The sequence below is a fragment of the Panthera pardus genome, unplaced genomic scaffold (assembly GCF_024362965.1).
Source record: "Panthera pardus isolate Hobbes unplaced genomic scaffold, ASM2436296v1 HiC_scaffold_12, whole genome shotgun sequence".
Classification (NCBI taxonomy): Eukaryota; Metazoa; Chordata; class Mammalia; order Carnivora; family Felidae; genus Panthera; species Panthera pardus.
In genome coordinates, this window is record NW_026526677.1 from 67,256,808 (window position 1) to 67,278,260 (window position 21,453).

The 21,453-nt window shown below is 36.8% G+C and overlaps 1 protein-coding gene across 20 annotated transcripts in view; it reads right to left on the bottom strand.

Annotated features, from left to right (window-relative positions):
* DLG2 (discs large MAGUK scaffold protein 2) overlaps window positions 1-21,453 on the bottom strand; it is a 2,072,859-nt gene that overhangs the window by 886,215 nt on the left and 1,165,191 nt on the right. Inside the window, exon 1 of one of the 20 annotated variants that reach the window (XM_019450200.2) lies at window positions 5,535-6,052. The exons of 18 other annotated variants lie outside the window; for them this stretch is intronic. In XM_019450200.2, coding sequence (XP_019305745.1) covers window positions 5,535-5,612 — 78 coding nt within the window. In that variant the 5' untranslated portion in view covers window positions 5,613-6,052. Of the gene's footprint in view, window positions 1-5,534; window positions 6,053-21,453 lie in introns of those variants that run through there. One more of the 20 variants, XM_053900140.1, reaches the window with a different exon arrangement.

Below are 21,453 nucleotides of genomic sequence, written 5' to 3' on the forward strand. Positions count from 1 at the left end.
TTTAGACATATAAATATATAGTGAGAGACCAGGAGGCTCTGTAAGCTTTCTCTTCTGCAATCTAAATGGCCCCAGTTTGATAGTTTTCAATCTATTTCTTCTAAAACCTTCATTTCCTTTTTCCCTCTATTCATTTACCTTCCTAAATCCAAAACAGGACATATGATACAAGTTTAGTCTGATCAGCACAGAATAAAATATGTAACATATTTTAGGACTATCAAATTTCCCTTTGCAAAGTATTGTTATGATTTGCAAAGACATAAAAATGATCTGGTAGCAAGTGTAACCTTAAACAGTTTATTTATATTAACCCATTTATCCTCAAAATAAGCCCATTCATTATTCATTCTTTCAGCGATGCCATACTTCATTGATTTTAAAAATAAACTTTTCTTTTTATATTTTGAACATCTCTGAAATCAAGATGCATCTTGCAATTGATGATTTGTTATAGTTCCATTGAAAATATTTTTTCCCCTTAATAGTTCATGAAATAATGGAGCACCTTGCAACTGACGACAAGCTAGTCAATGAAACAGAGTATGAGAGATAACTATATTCCAGGCATTCTTTTAGGCCTTGAAATAAGGTGAACAAGATTGAACAGTCCTTCATTTAGAGAATCAACATTCTAATGAGGAATACAGGGAAGTAAACATGATTACAGCCAATGTACAACCTTCTGTGGGAGCCAATGGAGGACCCATCCTGCGCTTATAGGGACCAGGGAAGGTTTCCTAATGATGGTGATGTCACTTAAGGTTGACAAGCAATTAGTGAGGGGTATGGCTTGCTTGCGGTTTGCTAGTCAACCAGATTGGATAAGAAAAACCCTGGAAGCTAGAAAAAGCATGGGATTTGAAAGTAGCACAGAATGCTGGATTTAGAGTGTCATGGAAGAGGGGCGCCTGGGTGGCTCAGTCGGTTAAGCGTCCGACTTCAGCTCAGGTCATGATCTCACGGTCTGTGAGTTTGAGCCCCGCGTCAGGCTCAGTGCTGACATCTCAGAGCCTGGAGCCTGCTTCTGATTCTGTGTTTCCCTCTCTCTGGCTCTCCCCCACTCACATTCTCACTCTCTCTCTCAAAAATAAATAAACATTAAAAAAAAATTTAGAGTCTCATGGAAGAGGGGCGAGGTATAGTGGAGGAGGTAGAAGCAGAGACCATATCATGATTGGCCTTGTAGACCATGTTAAGGGGTTTGGATTATATCCTGAGGACATTGGGGCTCTACTAAAGCATAGGTATTATTTCCATTTCACAAAGAGAAAACTGAGGCACAAAGGAGCCACAATGAGTGGCTTTAGGCTGGATAGCAAAGAACAGGACTAATTTAATTTCCTTTCTCAGGTCCTCACCTTAAGCTCAATGCCTTTAATGTATACTAGGGTCACCCAGGACATTACTGTCTCTCATTGGCCATACTGCCAGCAAATCCATTACTAGATTATCCTTCATTTTAGTTTATGTTGATTTAATGTGTTTGGTTTAGATGGAAAGGAGGGTAGAATCAGTGTGCTAATTCTTAAAGAATTCCATAAGAATTCTTTATGGCCTAATGTCAGGCTATTTGGTCTCAGTTACCTCTCTTGTAAGTTATATATCACTGAAAAGCTCATCCACAGTTGTGTCTATCAGATGATGGATATTGATGCCAGTCTTTCCTAAATGCATCATGCATCTACTTTTCAGGGTATACGCTTAAAATAAAAATAAATATAAAAATTAAGACAAAAACAAATGAAAGAAGCAATGCTGATGGGGCAGTGAAGGTTCACAGTTTCAAGTGTTTTATACTCTTGCATATTATTATGTCACCAGAAATTGCATTTCAATTTATCTTAAGTTTCTTCAGCTGCCCTTTCAGAGTAATACAATCTAGAGATGGACTAAATTAAGCAATTTAAGTTGAAATGTGACAAAAAGTCAAAAAAGTAAGACACTAATGTCTGAATTAATTACAGAGGGTCAAAAAAATAAGGAAAGAATAATTACTCAAATGGAGGTATTCTTTTTCAGCCCAGTAGTCTTGATTTCATATCATCACATTTAAAGTAGTTTTGTTCACAGAATTTATTGGTATGCACAAACTGTCTTTTTAATGAAAGAATAACAAAGAGCCTTTTGCTTTTCTTTTTTGGAAAATGACAATGTGAATCACCTAATATCTTTGACTCACTCTAAAAAGAAAGTGCATCTACAATTGCCAAGAATTTTGGTTCTCTTTGATGAAAGACATTTTTGGTTTCAATAGGATTAGCATTGAGTATAAATACCAATGTTTAGGTGATGATGATATGACAATTACTAGCTATTTGGAAGGAATAATAGGTGCCAAGATGATAGCTTGCTATACTTACCCAACTAAAGAGGACAAAGAGTGTAAAGTCTTTAAAACAGGATAGACAATCGTCTATTCAAGGCAGCTTAGGTATAGTCTTATCAGAAATAAGAGGGCTGAGTTACAGGATCGGTAACTTTGCTTCTGTAAACCTCATGACTATCAAATTCTAATATCAAAACAGGGGGAGACAGGATAAGAAGGAATGATTAACCTTATTCAGACAAGATAGGTAAATGATAGATGGATGGAAAAGAACACTATAGACACAAGGAGTCATTTTTGGAATAGCTTGGGTGAACTTGGGCTCAAATTCGAGCACTGATGCTTACTACTAACTTTGTGACCTTGGGATAGCTACTTTTCTCTTTGGGACTCAAGAAAAACAATTTCCACCTTACAGGGTTGCTGTGAAGATTAAATTAAACTCTATGCATAAAGTACCTGATGTATAATGTGTATAGATAGAGACTCTCATTAATACTATTGTTATGCTTATTATTATGTTCCATGTTGCTATTTAATTCTATTGGCATTGAATGAGGTTAAACAGTAGACCAGGCAACCATGAATAAGGCATACTGCATGTTTAGGGATGGCATTTAGGCCTGCACACTCCCAATTAGCTTTTCAATTAACCCCAGCCTTGAGGAATACACTTACCAGATCATACCTGAATGCTAAAATAGGACTGATGGGCTATGATGGGTGCAGGTTGTTATATTAGAGTAGGAGGAAATAAACTATGCTACCTATTGCAAAAAGAAGCCAAAATTTACAGAGGGTACTAAGATAAAATCACAATCACTATCTGTGATATAGATTTATATCCCTAAATGCTACAACATGCTATGAATCTATCAATAATTCTTTCACATTTAAATATAACAGTCATTGTCTAAATAAAACTCAATAATGATCTAATTTTATTCATCTTCCTCCATTTTATAATAAAGCATGACAACATATAGTCAGCAGCACTTTATACCCCGTCTGTGTTTGCAATTATGTGATCTCTGATGCTATAGTAATACTTTATGTGAATTTATTCAGCTTGCAGTGTCATTTGTTAACTGCGTTCCTAGTTAAACTATATTACTGAACTCATTAGACAAAATATTAATCCACAATAGTTGGTTTAAATAAGGCATGTAATAAAATTAAGTACACAGAATAAATAAACTATTTCCATTCACCATGCATCAACTGAGGGCCTTCATTGTTCAAGGCAGTATACCTTTTAATTTACTCCAGGAACTCTGTGAATACAAATTCCATGAAAAAAAAAAAAAGATGCTATTTTCATGTTAGTTTTCATCACCTAGTGTTCAAAATTAACTCCTCCTAGTTCCCCTGGATAGCACAAGGGCATTCAAGTTAATCATTTTCCTTTGGTCTGTATCACTCAGAGAACAAAACTTCAGTTCTCCAATGTTGATTTCTTTCCTCCCTGAGTAAGAAACACAAATAGTTTAAAACCCTTAACCCCATATTTGGTTTCTTCTTACCTATTCTCAGCATCAACCACCATAGAAATGAAAGGGAGATAGGTATCAAAGGCCCTTTACCAGCTTCTCCCCACTCTCAGGAAGCAGAAGCCCATGTTATGTTGTTGGATTACCATCCCTTTAGGTTCTATACAAAGTATTTTCAGACTGCTGTTCTCCACATTTAGGCCCATGCCTGAATTAAGTGCCACCGTGAGATTCAACTTTCCTATGCATACTAATTTGGTGTAAGGCATTATCTCCCTGTGGCTTTCAGAGCCATTTGTGGTCCTGACAGTCCTCTCATCCATACAACCTATAATTTTCCTAAGAAGAAGGCACTTTTTCAAAACATTTGCTCCAATAAAAGACCTACTTACAAGTCTCTTTCCTTAAAAATTACTTGAGAAGCAAAAAACAAAACCCAACTGTTCAATATATAAGCTGCTGGTACATGACAATTTTTACAATAGTATTACCTAGGATATACAGAATAGGAAAGGGATCAATTCTACCCTAACGTTGCCCTCCTCCCCCACCACAAGTGCCATTAAATAACAAGTCTGTCATCATTCTACAATCGGCAGATCTGGACATTCTAAAAAGCTACAACCCAAAAAGTCAGAACTCCAGTGATGTTTTCTCTTTTCACACTACAATCACAGGTCGGTTTATCCCTGGATTCTTGTTTATGTTATCAACATTCCCACTCAGAAGGAACAAACAGCAAGTCAAAGTGAAGGAACATTTGCAGTTAAGAGGAAGGACCATGCCACTGGTCAGGAAAACCATCTCTGGGTCAATCTCACGAGGAGGTTTAAGGCAGAAAGGAAACTGGACCAAAGATCCTCAGAGAAATAAGGAAAAATCTCAGTTTCACAAAATTTTGTTACCTAAGGAAGTTTCCCCAGCACCTATCAAATTGGACCCCAAATGTCCTTAATATGACAGTTTGGTCAGTGCCTCCAAAAGCAGAGGACAAATTAGAAATAAAAGCTTGTAATGCATCTTAAGACTTCCAGGCCATTTTATTTTCTTAGAGAAAGATAACCAATGAGGGAAATCTACACAGAGATTCTCTAGGAGCAAACAACTAGTCATGCTGAATAAAAGAAATACAAAGCCATTCTCTAAATGGCCATGACCATCCAATTACAAATATAATTCTTACTTCTTGTAAACACTTGAAATGATGGCTTGGTTGATCTGAAAAGATACCAAGCACCCCTGTGAAGTCTGGTCAGTGTTACTGAAAGTCCCAAATATGTGCTCCGAGGACACAAGTACTGGAGGAAGGCTCAGGGATTTATAATGCCCCCTTCAGAACCAAACACGGTAGGAATTAAAATAATGCAGTATAGCAACAAGTTTACTAGAGAGCTCCTGGAAGAAGCAAATATTTCAGCTGCTCAATTGATTTCACCCTAAAAAGGAATATTAAGTCTCTGTCCAGACACTCTATCAATTGAGGATTTCACCAAATACTCTGAATAGCGGATGATCCTGCTTAACCCCCAATGCTCCATCCCTAAGTAGCAAGCCTCCAAGAGTTACCCCTTGTGTAAGTGGCATGGACTACATTCATAGTAAGAAGCAGGTTCTCATCCCAAGCTAATAAAGACTGCGTCTGTACTCAGACTAGCAGTCCAGAGCAGACAGTTGGCAAATCGGAAAGGTAATCTTCATCCCCACTCATTCCATACCTTTTCTGATTTTGCCTTCCTGGCATTGTGCACGAACCTGCGACCCAGCTTCTTGGCATACCAGATAGAGGCAAACATAGCGATGCCAATGGAAGGAATTCACAATGAAGCTGCTGCACAATCAACTTCCCACCTCGGCTCAGAGACAAACGGAATCCGGCTGGAGCTGTCACTTGCAGGCTGTTGCTTTCTCAGTTCCTCTCATGCTGGTTAGCCGAGGGAGAGGGTGGGAGGAAGGAGGGGGCTGGGGGAAGGCAGTCCTGTTTGGCCGGTCTGCAGGTATATTTACATCCTGCCAGCAGGAGGTCCGGGTGAGGCGGGTGCTGCCTTCAGGAGCCGGCTCTTACACATCCAGTCGCTAAGTATCTGTCTGCAGTTCTTGGGCACCGTCACCAAACTCCATGTGTGTCAGGAGGAAAGGAAGCCGCAGTCAACTCCTCCGGGAGGCGGCTCACCTCCCGATCTAGGCTCCGGCATTTGCACTCCTCGCTTGGCTTCCCTCTGTCTTGACAATACGTGCTGGCGGCAGTGGCCGGGGAAAGACAGATCCACATACAGCCTCGCAGGTAAATCAGCCAATACAGGAGCTGCCAGGCATTGGGGGAGAGGCAAGGCCACCACGGAGCTGGCCCTGAGGGCACAAACAGGTGTCCCTGAAGCCTGAATCCTGCTCTGAACCTCCAAGAATTTCCAGCTGTTAGGATGGCTGGAAACAGAAGTGTCCCTCCTTTGTCCCCTCCTCAACTTCTTTTGGTCCAAGGAAAGTCTTATCTCTGATTATCAGCCATTGTTATCTACAGCTTGCAAGAGCAACACTTTATTTCTTTGGAGACTGGACTGGGACAAAGGGCAAAGTGAGGAAGAAACAGTGCACTCCTAAATGCTAGGGTAGATGTCCTTAGTTTTCAAACTCCTGGGTTCTCCTCTAAAGCAACCAGGGCCTCTTTTGTAAGCACACATTTTCTCAAATTTCAATGACTGGGAGATGGGAGAGGGGCTTAAATCTACCTTTAAACTAAAGTGCAGCCATCTTCTTCTCCTTTTTAACCCCAGGGTTTTCTTGCAGTAATATCCAGTGTTAGATGAAGAACTGTAATAATCGCTTTTGGGAAGACAGATTTACAGCAAACTCTTAAACCATGCTCCTTTGAAGAATTTTCACTTTTGATTCTACCACCAGGTGCTTTCAATTCCAAGTATCTTATTAGGGCTTAGACTATTATGTGAGGCTTTTTAAAGATAAAGTCAATTTTAAGGGACAAGTCTTTCCTCCAATGAGAGATAATGGTTAAGCTTTCCCCATCCTACTAGAGGGCAAAAAAATAGACTGCTCATGTTGGCAGGGAAAATTTTCCTTCCAATGACAGATGAGACTCAATCGAGTAAATGTTTTCCAGCTGATCTGACAGAACTGCCCTAAGAGCACCTATGGTCCAGAGAATGTCAACACACTTACAGATTTTGGAAAAGAATTCCCTTCTCTCACTCTAAGTCACTTGAGGTTTACTTTCAAAGAGAGTTGGGTCTTTAGTCAACCAAAAGCTCTTTTATAAGATGTGCTGAATTCCTTCCTTATCTGTGGGGTATACATTCCAAGATCCCCAGTGGATCCCTGAAACCATGGATGGTACCAAACCAAACTATGGATGGTACCTATATATACTATATATTTTTTCCTATACATACATATCTATGATAATGATAATGTTTAACTTATATTAGTCACAAGAAGAGATTAACAGTAACTAATAATAAAAAAAGAACAGTTCTAACAATATGTTGTAAGGAAAGTTATGTGAGTACGGTCTCTCAAAAATAACTGATTATACTGTACTCATCCTTCTTCTTATGATAATGTGAGATGATACAATGCCTATATGATTAGATTAAGTGAGGTATGTGATGTCAGGCATTGTGATATAGCCTTAGGCTACAGCTGACCTCCCCCAGATAAGTCTTTTTGGTTTGGTTGGTTTTTTGCTTGTTTTTGTTTTTGTTTTTAATATAACTTACTGTCAAGTTAGCTAACATACAGTGTATACAGTGTGCTCTTGGTTTTGAAGGTAGATTCTCATGATTCATTGCTTACATACAACACTCAGTGCTCATCCCAACAAGTGCCCTCCTCAATGCCCATCACCCACTTTTCTCTTTCCCCCATCCCTCCCATCAACCCTCAGTTTGTTCTCTGTATTTAAGTCTTTTATGGGTTTGCCTCCCTCTCTGTTTGAAACTATTTTTTCCCCTTCCCTTCCCCCATGGTCTTCTGTTAAGTTTCTCAAGTTCCACATATGAGTGAAAACATGAGATCTGTCTTTCTCTGATTATTTCACTTAGCATAATACCCTCCATTTCCAACCACATTGTTGCAAATGGCAGGATTTCATTCTTTCTCTTTGCCAAGTAGTATTCCATTATATATATAAACCATATCTTCTTTATCCATTCATCAGTTGATGGACATTTGAGCTCTTTCCATGATTTGGCCATTGTTGAAAGCACTGCTATAAACATTGAGGTATAAGTGTCCTTATGAATCAGCACTCCTATATCCTTTGGATAAATTCCTAGTAGTGTTGTTGCTGGGTCATAGGGTAGTTCTATTTTTTATTTTTTGAGGAACCTCCACACTGTTTTCCAGAGGGGCTGCACCAGTTTGCATTCCCACCAACAGTGCAGGTCTTAAAGCGGATTATCTGCTTCCTTACAGTGGTTGACTGCAGGTAGCTGATACCTCAGAAGTAAAACCATAGATAAGGTGGGATTCCTATAGTAGATATCCTTGTAGGAACTGAAGGCAGAACAGGACAGTGTAGGATAGGACAGTGGTAGTCAAGACCCATGTCTATGTTACTTGCTAAGGTAACAATGGTGCCTTAAGTGGTGGTTAGCACAATGAAATCAATGTATGTTTGCTGAATGAATAAACAACCTGAGTGCTAACACTGGCTTTGCTTCTAAGCTCCTTGTTCTCTTTGATCTGCCTCATCTGTACAGCAAGACAATAATGCAGATGATTTTTAAGGCCCCTCTCTGCCCTCTAAGTCTATGATTCTGATTATGAGTCTTCATGTGAGTAATGAACAGAAATGTGTGATATTCACCAGGGGCTAAGGCTCTGGCAAAATGACTCAGTGATCTGAAAAGCTAACAGCAGAACCCTTGGGGCAACCCAGATCCTTCTACCTTCTTCAATGTGCATACCTGCCACCCACAGTTTGGTTTTGCCATCAGCTGTTTCTTTTGCCCCATGTTCTGACTTCCTATGAATGTGACTTGTTTTGAATTTCCTTTTGTCACTCTTCAACAGCCCCTGTGCAAAATTTTCCACATCGCACCCTGTAGTCTTTGGAGGAAAAGTGCCATAAAAATCCAGCAAATAAGTAAATGATAACTCCTGCTTAATTTTCAAAGAGCTACTCAGCAGGATCACAGCTTACCCTAATATGATGCTAAAGGTTTTCATTACTCCTGCATACAAGGTTGTCCAAACCATATTTTAGTTGAAAGACTATTCAGTGAACAGAATAAAGTAGATAGAAAGGGGAAGGGTGGGGGGCAATCCTCCCAAAATTAATGAGTAGAAATTTCTGTTTTTAATATTTTAAGATGGAATTAGTCCATAAAGAGGTGAGAAAAAAAATGTTGAGCTTTCAAACCACTGATATCATAGAGGGAATCAAAGAATGTTAATTTACTCTGATGGGACTGCCAGATCAGAAAATAATGTTTGCACTTTTTTCCTAAGATAAGATTTCCTAAGTCACTAAAACTGGGGCTTGGAGAGATCTTTGATGTTTGATCATTTTGTTGGTTAGTTTTGCTTTTATATTCAACCTTTAATGACCTTCTTCACACACCTGACCCAGAGGCTTTATTAACTTTTACAGGATGGAGTTCTCAAGAAAATAAATTGGGCCTACCAGCTAAGATTTTACTTTGAAAATAACAAGAATAACTACTGTTCCTTAAACAGACAATTGGTAGAAAGGACAGTGTGGAGTAAGTCATTTGTAGTCAAGACCCATGCCCACGTTAATGCTTAGCACAATGTAGGTGTCCAAACCTTATTTATTCAAAGTGTCTATGGCGAAACAGGAAAAGCCTCAAACTGGAAAGACTAGAAGAGTTGATAGAAGCATAGCCACAGATTTTCAGTTGTAAAAGTTTTTTGAAGATGGGTGCCTTGTCAATGGGATGAAGTCATGGCCATAGTGGTACAACCATCTTCCCTGGGTTCTCTCTGAGTGGATGTGTCTGCTGCAAAACAAGGCGGCAGCTGCCTACAGTAACTTCTAATAGTCTCTAACCCTTGCTCTGCTGATCGAGATAAATAACTTTTGCAGCTCTGCTGTGTCAGGGAAACAAGTTTTCAGATGCTTTCCATCTGTATATCATCAGTACCTGGACAGACTTTTTCCTTTATAATTTCTTTTTTAATACCTCTCATATGACAGAAGCCTACCAGTGCAGCTGACTATGAGAGGCAACATTAATCCTTTTAAGCAGCTTTGGGTTCATGCCTCAACACACACACTGTGTGAGCCTCCCCTGAATTCTCAAGGTAAATGCAATGTTTAAATCAAGCAATTAAGTATTATACAACTACATTTTCTGCCTAGCACGTGAATGATTTCCTTTCAAAAAACACCTAAATATATCACAGATAATTATAATAACAGAGTAAACATTAAACCCTAGAAACTAGTATGTGGTAGCTTGAAAATCTATCTAGGTTAGGCGTTTAACATACACCAAAGAAAATGCATGTTTGAGACATAAACAAGTTAATGTACGAAACCAATAAACGTTCAGATATGTGAGTTGCTTGCATATGTGACATTCATATTTATAGTCCTTTGGTTAACATCTGATATTATCCTATTATTAAAAAGCAGGTGTCAGGGGCGCCTGGGTGGCTCAGTCGGTTGGGCTTCCGACTTCGGCTCAGGTCACGATCTCACGGTCTGTGAGTTCGAGCCCCGCGTCGGGCTCTGGGCTGATGGCTCAGAGCCTGGAGCCTGCTTCCGATTCTGTGTCTCCCTCTCTCTCTGCCCCTCCCCCGTTCATGCTGTGTCTCTCTCTGTCTCAAAAATAAATAAAACGTTAAAAAAAAAAAATTAAAAAAAAAAAGCAGGTGTCAGATACATACCACATAGAATTTGTGACTGAAAGAGTATAAACAGAATATTTAACTTTAATTCACAGGAATACCAAGATGTTGGTATCAGTTACCTCTATAGAGAGTAGTGGGAAAGGAAGATAAAAACAGTTACATTTTGCTCTGTATGGTTGTGTAATATGTGAGTCTTCTACAACGAGAATCTATCAGTATTGTTACTTGTATGACTAAAAAAGTAAGCAATACTTTTCCACAAAAATGTATTGATTTTTATTTCACATCAAACACTAGGGGCCCCAAAATGAATAAGATATAATCCCTCCTTTCAGGGAGTCCTATATGATTGGGAGAACAAATGTATAAAGAAATGTCAGTGTGGGATGGCTTTCTAACAGATGTGTGAAAAATAATGTGGGAGATCAGGAAGAATATAAGTTTTTTGGTTTCTTTATGATAAAAGCACAATAATAAATGTTAGCTGGAAAAAGCACAATAATTAGTACCAATTTATATAAAAAGGCAAAGGAATAGCTTAATCTCTCTGTATGTTTTATTTGTATGAATAGCAAAAATGGTCACTATAACTTTATATGTATATCAGAATGAATGTGTACAAACTGACCCAGTTGCACATGGATATATTTCTGCCCTGAAGAGACAATCAGTTACAGACAAGTGTGGAAAAAATATTGGAACTACTACAAATAATAAGCCCATTGAACCTCATTATAATGGGCTAAACCTATCTCTTTTTTTCTGATTTCAAAATCATCAAAACTAATTCTTTGGTGTTTGAATATCTCACATACCTTTTCTTTTAAATGTGTACTCATGATATTTAGTCATCTTGAGATGTAAGCGAGTAATATGACACTACCCGTGTGCCTACCACCTAGATTTAATGAATGTTATTAACATGTTGCCATATTTGATTCAGATTCATTTTAAAGAAATAAACCCTTTATAATATAATCAAAATCTCTCCACCCCACCTAACCTCAAATTCATCTCAAAATAATGTGTACTAACTATTCTTGTACCTCTCTAAGTACATATAACTTTATCTACAGGAGGTAATTCGAAATATAACTGACAGATCATAGGATATGTCCATCTTGAACTTTCATTAAAAATTTCTCACCAACTTATATAATTAGTAGTTTAATACAAGTGTTATATTATAGATGACATGGTATAATACGACCTCATAATTTTTCCCAAACATCACACATAATGTTATATTCTTGTAGTTTGCATGTGCCTTGTCTTGATTGCTAGTGAGACTTAGCATCTTATATGTTTATTGGAAATTTGAACTGTCTTCTGTTCATAGCCTTTGCCCATTTTTAAGTTAAGTTATATTTATCTTATTGATTTGTGGAATTATTTTATGTATTCTGGACACTGATTCCTTGTTTATTATAGGTGCTGAAAATATTGCCTCCCAATCGCTGACTCTTTTAAACTTCATTTATGTTTTATTATACACATATGAATCCTCACTAAAAATTAAAATATACTAAAATTTATCAACATTTTCTTTTATGCTGTGTACATTCAAAGTTCATAAGTACATTATCTTATATTTTCTTCTAAACATTTTTTCCTTTTCACAAGTAAATTTTTATTTTAAGTTTATACTGCAAAATAGAAACCGATTTTTCCCCATATGTATGGCCAGTTGTCTATCTTCATTTAAAAATTTTTTGCTGGTATATAAGAATGTTATTCCTTTTCCTTACTGACTCCTAATGCTACTAAGTAATATATCTAGATCATAGGAATGTGCATATAATTGTTTCTGGGCTCTTTTTGGATTGTTCTATTTTTATTTACCTGGGTCAATATCACATTATATTGATTAATATGTTTTAGAATAAATATTAATATTAGAGGGGCTATTCATCCTTTTAATTTGATATAATTTTTCAAATTAATTTTTATAAAGTTGGACAATTGATCATTTCATTACTACACCCAATATTCCCTATTATTAATTTACAGCATTTTGGTTCTCTCTTATAGTAGTGCCATTTCCAACCAAATCAGTCATTATCAGCATCATTATTTTTTTACAATTAAAGGTTACTCAAAATAACTCTCACATGCTACCCATTTATTTTTTCATCTTTATTTTTAGCATCTGAGACCTCCTAAACTCCCTTCTTACTAATGTGCATACTGTAATAGTTATTTTTGCAAAAAATCTGTGATAATTAAACATACTCAATCTTTTTATATTTTTCCTGAACAGCCTACATTCAGCTTAGAGTTTGAATGATAGTATAGGGAAATGGGAGATAATCTAGACTGACAGTGATTGGACTTGGAAGACATTATTTCGTACTGTCTTCTGTCATCTATTTTTATGAAAGCAGTTTGCTGTCAATCAAATTGTTCAATTGTAAGAACTATATCTCTTTTTAATGGTTTTTTTGAAGATTTTGGTTTCTTAGTCTTTGTTGAACTGCAATTTCAATACAATGTTTTTTTCTAGAATTCTGCTTGGAACTCATTATGGTTCTTTAATCTGATAATTAAAAAAAATTCTTGGGGCACCTCAGTGGCTCAGTCAGTTAAGTGTCCAACTCTTGATATCAGCTCAGGTCATCATTTCACGGTTCGTGGATTGAGCCCCACAGAGGGCTCTGCACTGTCAGCACAGGATTCTCTCTCTCCCTCTCCCTCTGCCTCTCTTTCTTATGCACACATGCTCTCTATATATCTTTAAATAAATAAATAAACATTAAAAAAATTCCTAGTGTTTTTAAATATTCCCTCTCATTCTCTCTAATCTCTTCTTCAAAAATCTGTAATATTTTTCCTGGACCATTTAATTTGACCCATCTTATTGCTCCATATATCTCTTACATTCTTTTTTCTCCTTTCTTTGTGCTATTTTCAGGGTTATACACTTAGCTCTAATTACTGGTTTTATCTTAAGTTTTAATATATTATTTTCCTTATTATAGAGTGCTTATTGTTAATGGATTATATATATATAGATATAGATATAGATATAGATATAGATATAGATATAGATATAGATATATACATATATATAATTTCTAGAGATTCTATGCATTTCATTTTTAAATCTACCTGATCTTTTATAATAGTATTATGGTTTTTTTTTTAATTATGATATTTATTCCTTCCTTTGTCATGTTTTTAATTTAAAACACATTTGATTTGTAGTTGTTTTCTGTTACTCTTATAACCTAATTTTCTGGGAAGTCTAATCCTGCTGATTCCATTCATGTGGATAGTTTCTATACATATCTGTACATTTTTATTCTAAAATCTTCTTTAGTAAAACTGTACTTCCTGTGGGAGTCCCAGGGGCTTTTAGTTATGTGAGTGTTGCTACAGAATAATTTGCATATCCTTCTGCTAGTTGCCCAGAGGTTTCACTAGCCCAGGAGCACCTTCATGTTTAATATTCAGTTTAGTGTTATTCTCCCCACACAAAAGGGTCAAGCTTACTTTTCTCTTTTCCTACTAATAATAAAAACCCACTTCTTTATTGCTTTCCTGAGCTAATGAATAAAGTTGTTTTGTTTTGTTTTGTTCTTTATTTTACAGACAGAGAGGGAAAGAGAGAGAGCACCAGCAGGGGAAATGGGCAGAGGAAGAGAGAGAGATCCCAAGCAGGCTCCATGCTCAGTGGAGAACCCTACATGGAGCTCTAGCCCATGACCCTGGGATCATGACCTGAGCCAAAATTAAGACTTAGTCCCTCAGCTGACTGAGCCACCCAGATGCCCCAATGAATAAAGGTTTTCAGGAGCTCTGTTATTAAATGACAATCCTTAGTTTTCTGTTTTATGCAATAGTCTCTGTTTCATTTCTCTTCCTTTGGTGATCATAAGTCCAACTGTCTTGTCCTGCACAGGCATCAATACTCCAAGGGCTCATACTGAGCCCCACATACCCCTAGGATGCCATCATCAGTTCAAGATATCACTGCTCTGGCCATCATTTTATACAAACTTAAACAAGTCAAACTGGCATGCCTCTACATTAACCCCAAAACAAACTGAAGAATTTAACTGGGCTACACATGAGGTTTTAGTGTTTAAAAACATAACTGACAATAGTATGTGTAAAATGTATTGTTAAGTGTTTCATGTGAGAAATTCCAGGAAGTCATCTAATTAAAATGCTGTTCAAAAATCACTATATATAATAATCAATGACCTAGAATTAACAGTGTGATAGACCACCATCACCACCACCACCACCACATTTGTGACCTTGGACAAGTAATGTTGAGTCTATAAAATGGGGTAATAATGGAAACTATACCACTGTGTTGATAATAAGGATCAAATGAAATAATATATGTGAACTATTTAGAGTGGCGCCTGGCGCACACTATGGGTATGATAAAAATGTTTCACAAACATCTCTTTTCTGGGCCAGATGAATATTTTCTTAAGCTTTCTGAAAAGTTTTTTTTTTTTTCCTTTTTTGAGTCTTAGAGCCTCTCTTCATTTTACAGATCACTCATAAAAAGAAAAACTCAAATGAATCCTGAAATTATAGAGTAGTTTTGAATCCATGTGTTATGATTTGCCCACATGCTTACAATTAAATTTTGCTATAATTGAGGATGTAGATTGATATGGCAATAACTATCAAAAGGAATGCATTGCCGAGTGAATATAGGTGAGAAGCAAAGTAGAAGAACATCAAGCCAGCAGCTAAGAAAAAAATGAGTATCTAATGGAACATGCAAGAACCTTGACTTGTAATAACAAAAAAACAATGCAATACACAAGACCAAAGATAGTTTTCCCTAAACAGCTACACAGTGTTAAAAAGTAGTTGAGTGATTCTGTAACAGAGAATTCAGTTCGGTCTCTTCAAATCTTCCTGCCTTGCCAAAGCATGCTACAAATACAGTCATTTCAACACCACTCATGTGACCTGAGCGCATTGGAATAAGGGCATTCCTATCAATTACAATTCATTACACAGTCCAGTACTGTACCTATCTCAACAACAGAAATATTCCCATCCATGGAAGTGTCAATGCTCTTAGTTTTAATTTTATTTTTATCAGTCATCTTACCTCTGGGTATTGCACTATATAATCAATTTCTAAATCCCTCTTAAAATTAACTAATCTATTAGCCCATAATTTCATGACCCAAAAATTGATCTGTAAGTCAATGATCATTCAAGTCCAATTGCCATTCTTGATGAAGTTTTAGTCTTGCAGTATCACCTTTTGGGTCCTCACAAAAGCAGTTTCTATTTTCCTGACATACTACATGTACTTCATCTTTCTATGTGCGATTTCCTCCATTATAGTCCTTTCTGTCCACCACTTCCTGCTGCCTGCTAGTCTATATGTCATAAATCCTTATACATGTTCTGGGACTGTCCCAATAATTCTCTATGAAACACTTCCTGATCCCTCCAGACAGAGCCAGTTTGTACTCTTGTGCTAAAACTAACGTTTCGTATTGCAGTTTGTACGTATCTCAGGTTTAGCTCTTATTACATTCATTTGTGACTACTTTAAATATTGTCCCCTAAATGACTATGAACAATTCAAAAAAATTTTCCATGCCTATTTCTTTTTGTATCCTCAAGGATCTGAATAGTCTTTTGCATATAGCAGGCACTCAATAAATATATTTGAATAATTTAATAGGTATTTGCTGAATGAATGAACAAATGAGTGAGCATATCAGTTAAATTAAGCTGCTTCATACCTCTGAGAGAAAACAGGACGGCACTGTATAGACATACATTAAGCATTTATTATTACCTTCTACTTGTATTTTTACTTCATATTCATCTGCATACAGTAAGAGATAAATCAGTTTCTATAAGAACAGCTCAAAGTGCTTTGAAAAACATTGCAAAAGGTAAATCAGTGAAACTTCTTGATGCATGGCCTACAAGCTATCAATTTTTTCACTCTGTAATTCCCCCCCTCCTTAGGTAGGTACAGGTGATCTTTTACACAATTTAATAAAAACCAGGGGTGCCTGGGTGGTTGGGTCAGTTAAGTGCACCCCACTCTTGATTTGAGTTCAGATCATTATTTCATGGTTGTAAGATGAATCCTCGTGTAGGGCTTGGGCTCCATGCTGACAGCATGGAGCCTGCTTGGGATTCTCTCTCTCTCTCTCTCTCTCTCTCTCTCTCTCTCTCTCTCTCCTCTCATTCTGCCTACCCCCCTACTCATGCATATGCTATTTTCACAGTGCACACACACTCTCTTTCTCTCAAAAACAAATAAATATTTAAAAATAAATACATAAATGAAACCAAATACATAAATAAGCAAACTAACTCCTTCTTTCATTTCCTTAAAAATGAGACCTATTAATGAAAACATACAAAGTATTCCTTTTCCATCCTGCCACCTACCTGAAAGAGAAACAGCAGCTGCTGAAATCCTAAGTGCAAATGTCAACTACAGATAGTGTTACTGGAAATATTCCTGATGTTAGTGGCAACCTCTCTCCAGCTTAAAGAATATATTAGTAAAAAAAATAATAATAATAATAGTATCACCATGTTGTACCTTCACAGCTGAACAGAGAGAAAAGGGAAGGAGATTGACTTGCTAGGTGCCTGCCCTATGTCAGCTACTTTACCTTAAACATGTTTATACGAAATTAAAGCACTTTGTCTTTAAGATATATAAATTCTTTTGCCCACTAAAGTACTTAACATTCCTTATTTCAGTATTTACAAATCTCATACATTTTTTAATCATATTCATATACTACCTCTGTTGTTGTTTACTTTTTAAATTTAATTTGACTCACTTTTTTATTTAAATATTTTTTTAAGTTTATTTATTTTGCAAGGGAGAGAGAGCGAGCGTGGGGGAAGGGCAGTGAGAGAGAGAGAGAGAGAGAGAGAGAGAGAGAGAAAGAGAGAGAGAGAGAGGGAGAATTTCAAGCAGGCTCTGTGCTGTCAGTGCAGAACCCCATATGGGGCTTGATCCCACGAACAGGAGATCATGGCCCCAGCTGAAATCAAGAGTTGGACGCTTAACTAATTGATCCACCCTACCACTCCTAAATAAACTTTTAAAAGACAATTTGTCACGAAAATAAACAAAAATAAGGCTCGTCTTCTATGTGTAATAAGTAACACATAAATATTACAATAAAAATATAATATTAATAAGATTAAAAAGTAAAATAAAAGCCAGGAATAATTTTTAAAGACTAATTGAAAAGAGAATCAATGGTTATATTGTAGTTCCATTTTTTTCTAATTTAAATCAAAATTAAAGTATAAATTTAAAAAAATACCTGCCAAGTACCATCTTCAGTGGAAAACATTCTCATCTCATGTAATCACCTCAAGATACCTCTGAGTCAAATAATATTATCTTCCTTTTACAAATTAGGAAATTACATTTCTCAGAAATTAAGTAACTTATTCAGGGCCATTTTCCTAGAAGAATTAGGCTTTGAATCCTGCATTGTCCTTCACTTCTTGATTTTCAAAACTTATCTGGTCTTCAATATTCCTATCTTCAGACACAGTACAATAGTACAGGAAGTATCACACATTGGCTTATGATGAAATGAAAGTAAATGAAATGGAGAAGGAGCAAGTGCTATAACTTCAGATAACATTCCCTCACCCATGAGCTGGTGTGGGGAAGACAGGCTTTAAAAGAAAGAAAATCTGAGTTGGTCCTTAGAAAACAGATAAAAAGAAAAAAAGACATTTGTTTGCCAGGAAAAACAGCATGAGTTAAAGTAAAAGGGTTGGAAAGTATGAGGCATATTTGAGAAAAAGTAGAAAGTAAGGAAGAAAGGCAATAGCTAAACTATAATTAGACAAATGTCAATAAATGTTTAATCATGATAAACATGTTCAGAGTTGGATATCAGGGAGAATGATGAAGGCAGCAGATATATTCAGGGTCTTAATTAGGCATATAGTGGTAGGAAAAAAGGCCAGGAGAAATAGAAGAAACATTTTGTCTTGATACCCTAGATTAAATTTGGATCCCAATTGACTTCTTTGGCATAATATGTTACTTCTCAAAAAATTTATTACAACGGCAATTATCTATTTAGTACATGTATTTTCCTTGCTTTCCTTGTAGGACATTCCACAAAAGCAGGAACCATGCCTGTCTTTTCATCATTGCTGAAACAAAGTGCCTGGTGCATAATAAATGCATGAATGAAAGAAAGAATAACTGAGGAGACAGAATCTGTAAAACCTAACAGATGCTTTATAGGTTAAGAATAGGAAGTCCAAAGCAGCTGAAGATTTGAGGCCAGGTGGGGCGGGGAGACTTGGAGATACCTCTAAGACAAAAGAAGATTTTGCTTTACAGTGTCCTCTTCTTCATTTTCCTATTTCTCTCCTTGCCTCATTAAAATTGTAAGTATTCTTTCTTTTTTAATGTTTTATTTATTTTTGAGAGTACAAGTGGGGAAGGGGCAGAGAGAAGGGGACAGAGAATCTGGAGTGGGCTCTGTGCTGACAGCAGCGAGCCTGATGTGGGGCTTGAACTCACAAGCTGCGAGATCATGACCTGAGCTGAAGTCGGAAGCTCAACTGACTGAGCCACCCAGGTGTCCCGTAAGTATTCTTATTTTATAGTCTCTGCTTTAAATTTTCAGTGTTAAATTTCTTAGGCATTTAATTCTATCATTTCTTAGATTTTCTGATTCTTCCTCTTGGGTAGTAGTTTCCATGTGGAAGTTCTAAATTTTATTTGTAAGTTCTTCTAAAGCAGAGCATTTTTTTCAATAGGAAGTGTTATTGCAAATTATTTGGATGTTGTCTATTTCATTGCATTCTAAGGGTGTAACCTGTGCCTTGGGGATTTCCATATCCATATAAAAATAAAATGGGTAGGGGTGCCTGGTGACTCAGTTGGTTGAGCATCCATCCAAATCTTGATTTCAGCTTAGGCCATGATCTCACGGTTTGTAGGATCGAGCCCTGCAACAGCTCCTACACTGATAGTAGGGGTAGCCTGCTTGGGATTCTCTCTCTTTTTCTCTGCCCCTCCCCCATTTGCTTTCACTCTCTCTCTCTCAAAATAAATAAATAAACATTTAAAAAAAAGAAATGGGTAATGTTATGTTAACTTTTAGATATTTCAAGTTCTGATGGCCCCAGAAAATAGAGAAGTATATAGGTCTAGTAAGAAATTTTATGAAAAAAAATCTCACCTCCATTCATCCCTTTATTCAACACTTACTCCATGTTTCTAAGCAATGGGGAAATAATAATGAACTAAACAAATTAGGGGAGCTCACATTTTAGTATAGGGAAGAGATAATAAGAAATATAAATAGCAACATATGTAGCCTATTAAATATAAATACATGCTGAAGAAAAATATAAAATAGGCAAATGGAATAAAGAGTGTTCAAAGCAGTTACATTTTTTGATAGGTTGATTAAGGTAAACTTCATTGAAAAAGTAAATTTTGAGCAAAGATCCTAATGAAATGAAAGTAAGCCAAAAGGATACCTGGTGAAAAATACTCTATGTGAAGTCCTTAAGAAGGGACTGTGGCTGGTGTGTTTGATGACAGTAAGGAGGTCAGTGTGGCGGAAGCACAGTGAGGAGACAGATGGTACAAAATAATGTCAGAGGGATAGAGGTGAGTGAATGGGGTGTGGGGAAAGTAGATCTTGTATGCTTCATAAGCTATTGTAGACACTTTGGCTTTTCCTATAAATGAGGTGGGAAGCAACTTCAGAGGGGCAGAACGACATGACTAACAAATTAATAAGATTATTCTTGTAGCTGTCATGAAAAATATGACTGTAAGGAGTCAAAGCTGGAAGCAGAGATAACAGTTAAACTACTGCAATTATCAAGTTTAAAAGTAATGGTAGCTTAGGGGTGCCTGGGTGGCTCAGTCAGTTGAGCATCTGACTTTGGCTCAGGTCATGATCTTGCCAGTTCCTGAGTTTCAGCCCCTCATCTGGCTCTGTGCTGACAGCTCAGAGCCTGGAGCCTGCTTTAGATTTTATGGCCCCCTCTCTCTCTCTGCTCCTCCCTTGCTTGCATTCTCTCTCTCTCTCTCTCTCTCTCTCTCTCTCTCTCTCAAAAATAACAAACATTAAAAAAAAATTTTTTAAGGAATGGTAGCTTGGGCAAACGTACTGCCAATGGAAACAAAAACAGAGCTCAGGTTCTGGACATATTTTGAAGACAGCGAATGTGGGATGTGAGAAAGAGAAGAAGCAAGGATAACTCCAAACCTGCTGAGTTTACCACTGAATGAAATGAAGGGTGCAGATAGAACAGGTTTTTCAGGAAAAATAAGAGATTAGGCTCTGAATAGGTTAAGTTTGAGATATCCTTTAGACATCTGAGTAGAAACATTGAGTAAGACTTGCTGAATATACAAGTCTAACATTTTGAAGGAGATACTAGTATATAAATGGTATTTAAAATGATGGTCACTGGTTGAGAGAGTGAAAACGCTCAAAGGTGAAGTCTTAAATCCATGGGATTTAAGTTGGATAGAAAAGACAGTAGGCTAGAAGAGAGGTGAGGATGAGAAAAAAGGTGATAGGATCAATGAATTGTAAGACAAGGTAGAGGTCAAAAGAGTGCTGGAGTCAAGGTACAGACAGATATCTGAGGCTTATATTGCAGATGCTATGTTTTATGTGGTTAAAATGTTATCAAACATTTATCAATTTTTAATATGAGTTAAATACTTAAGCACTTATTTTATTTAATCATCAAAGAATTCTATGAGATGGCTCCAGCCTACACATAAGTAGACTCGGAGAAAATAAGTAGCTTGCTGGAGGTCACTCAACT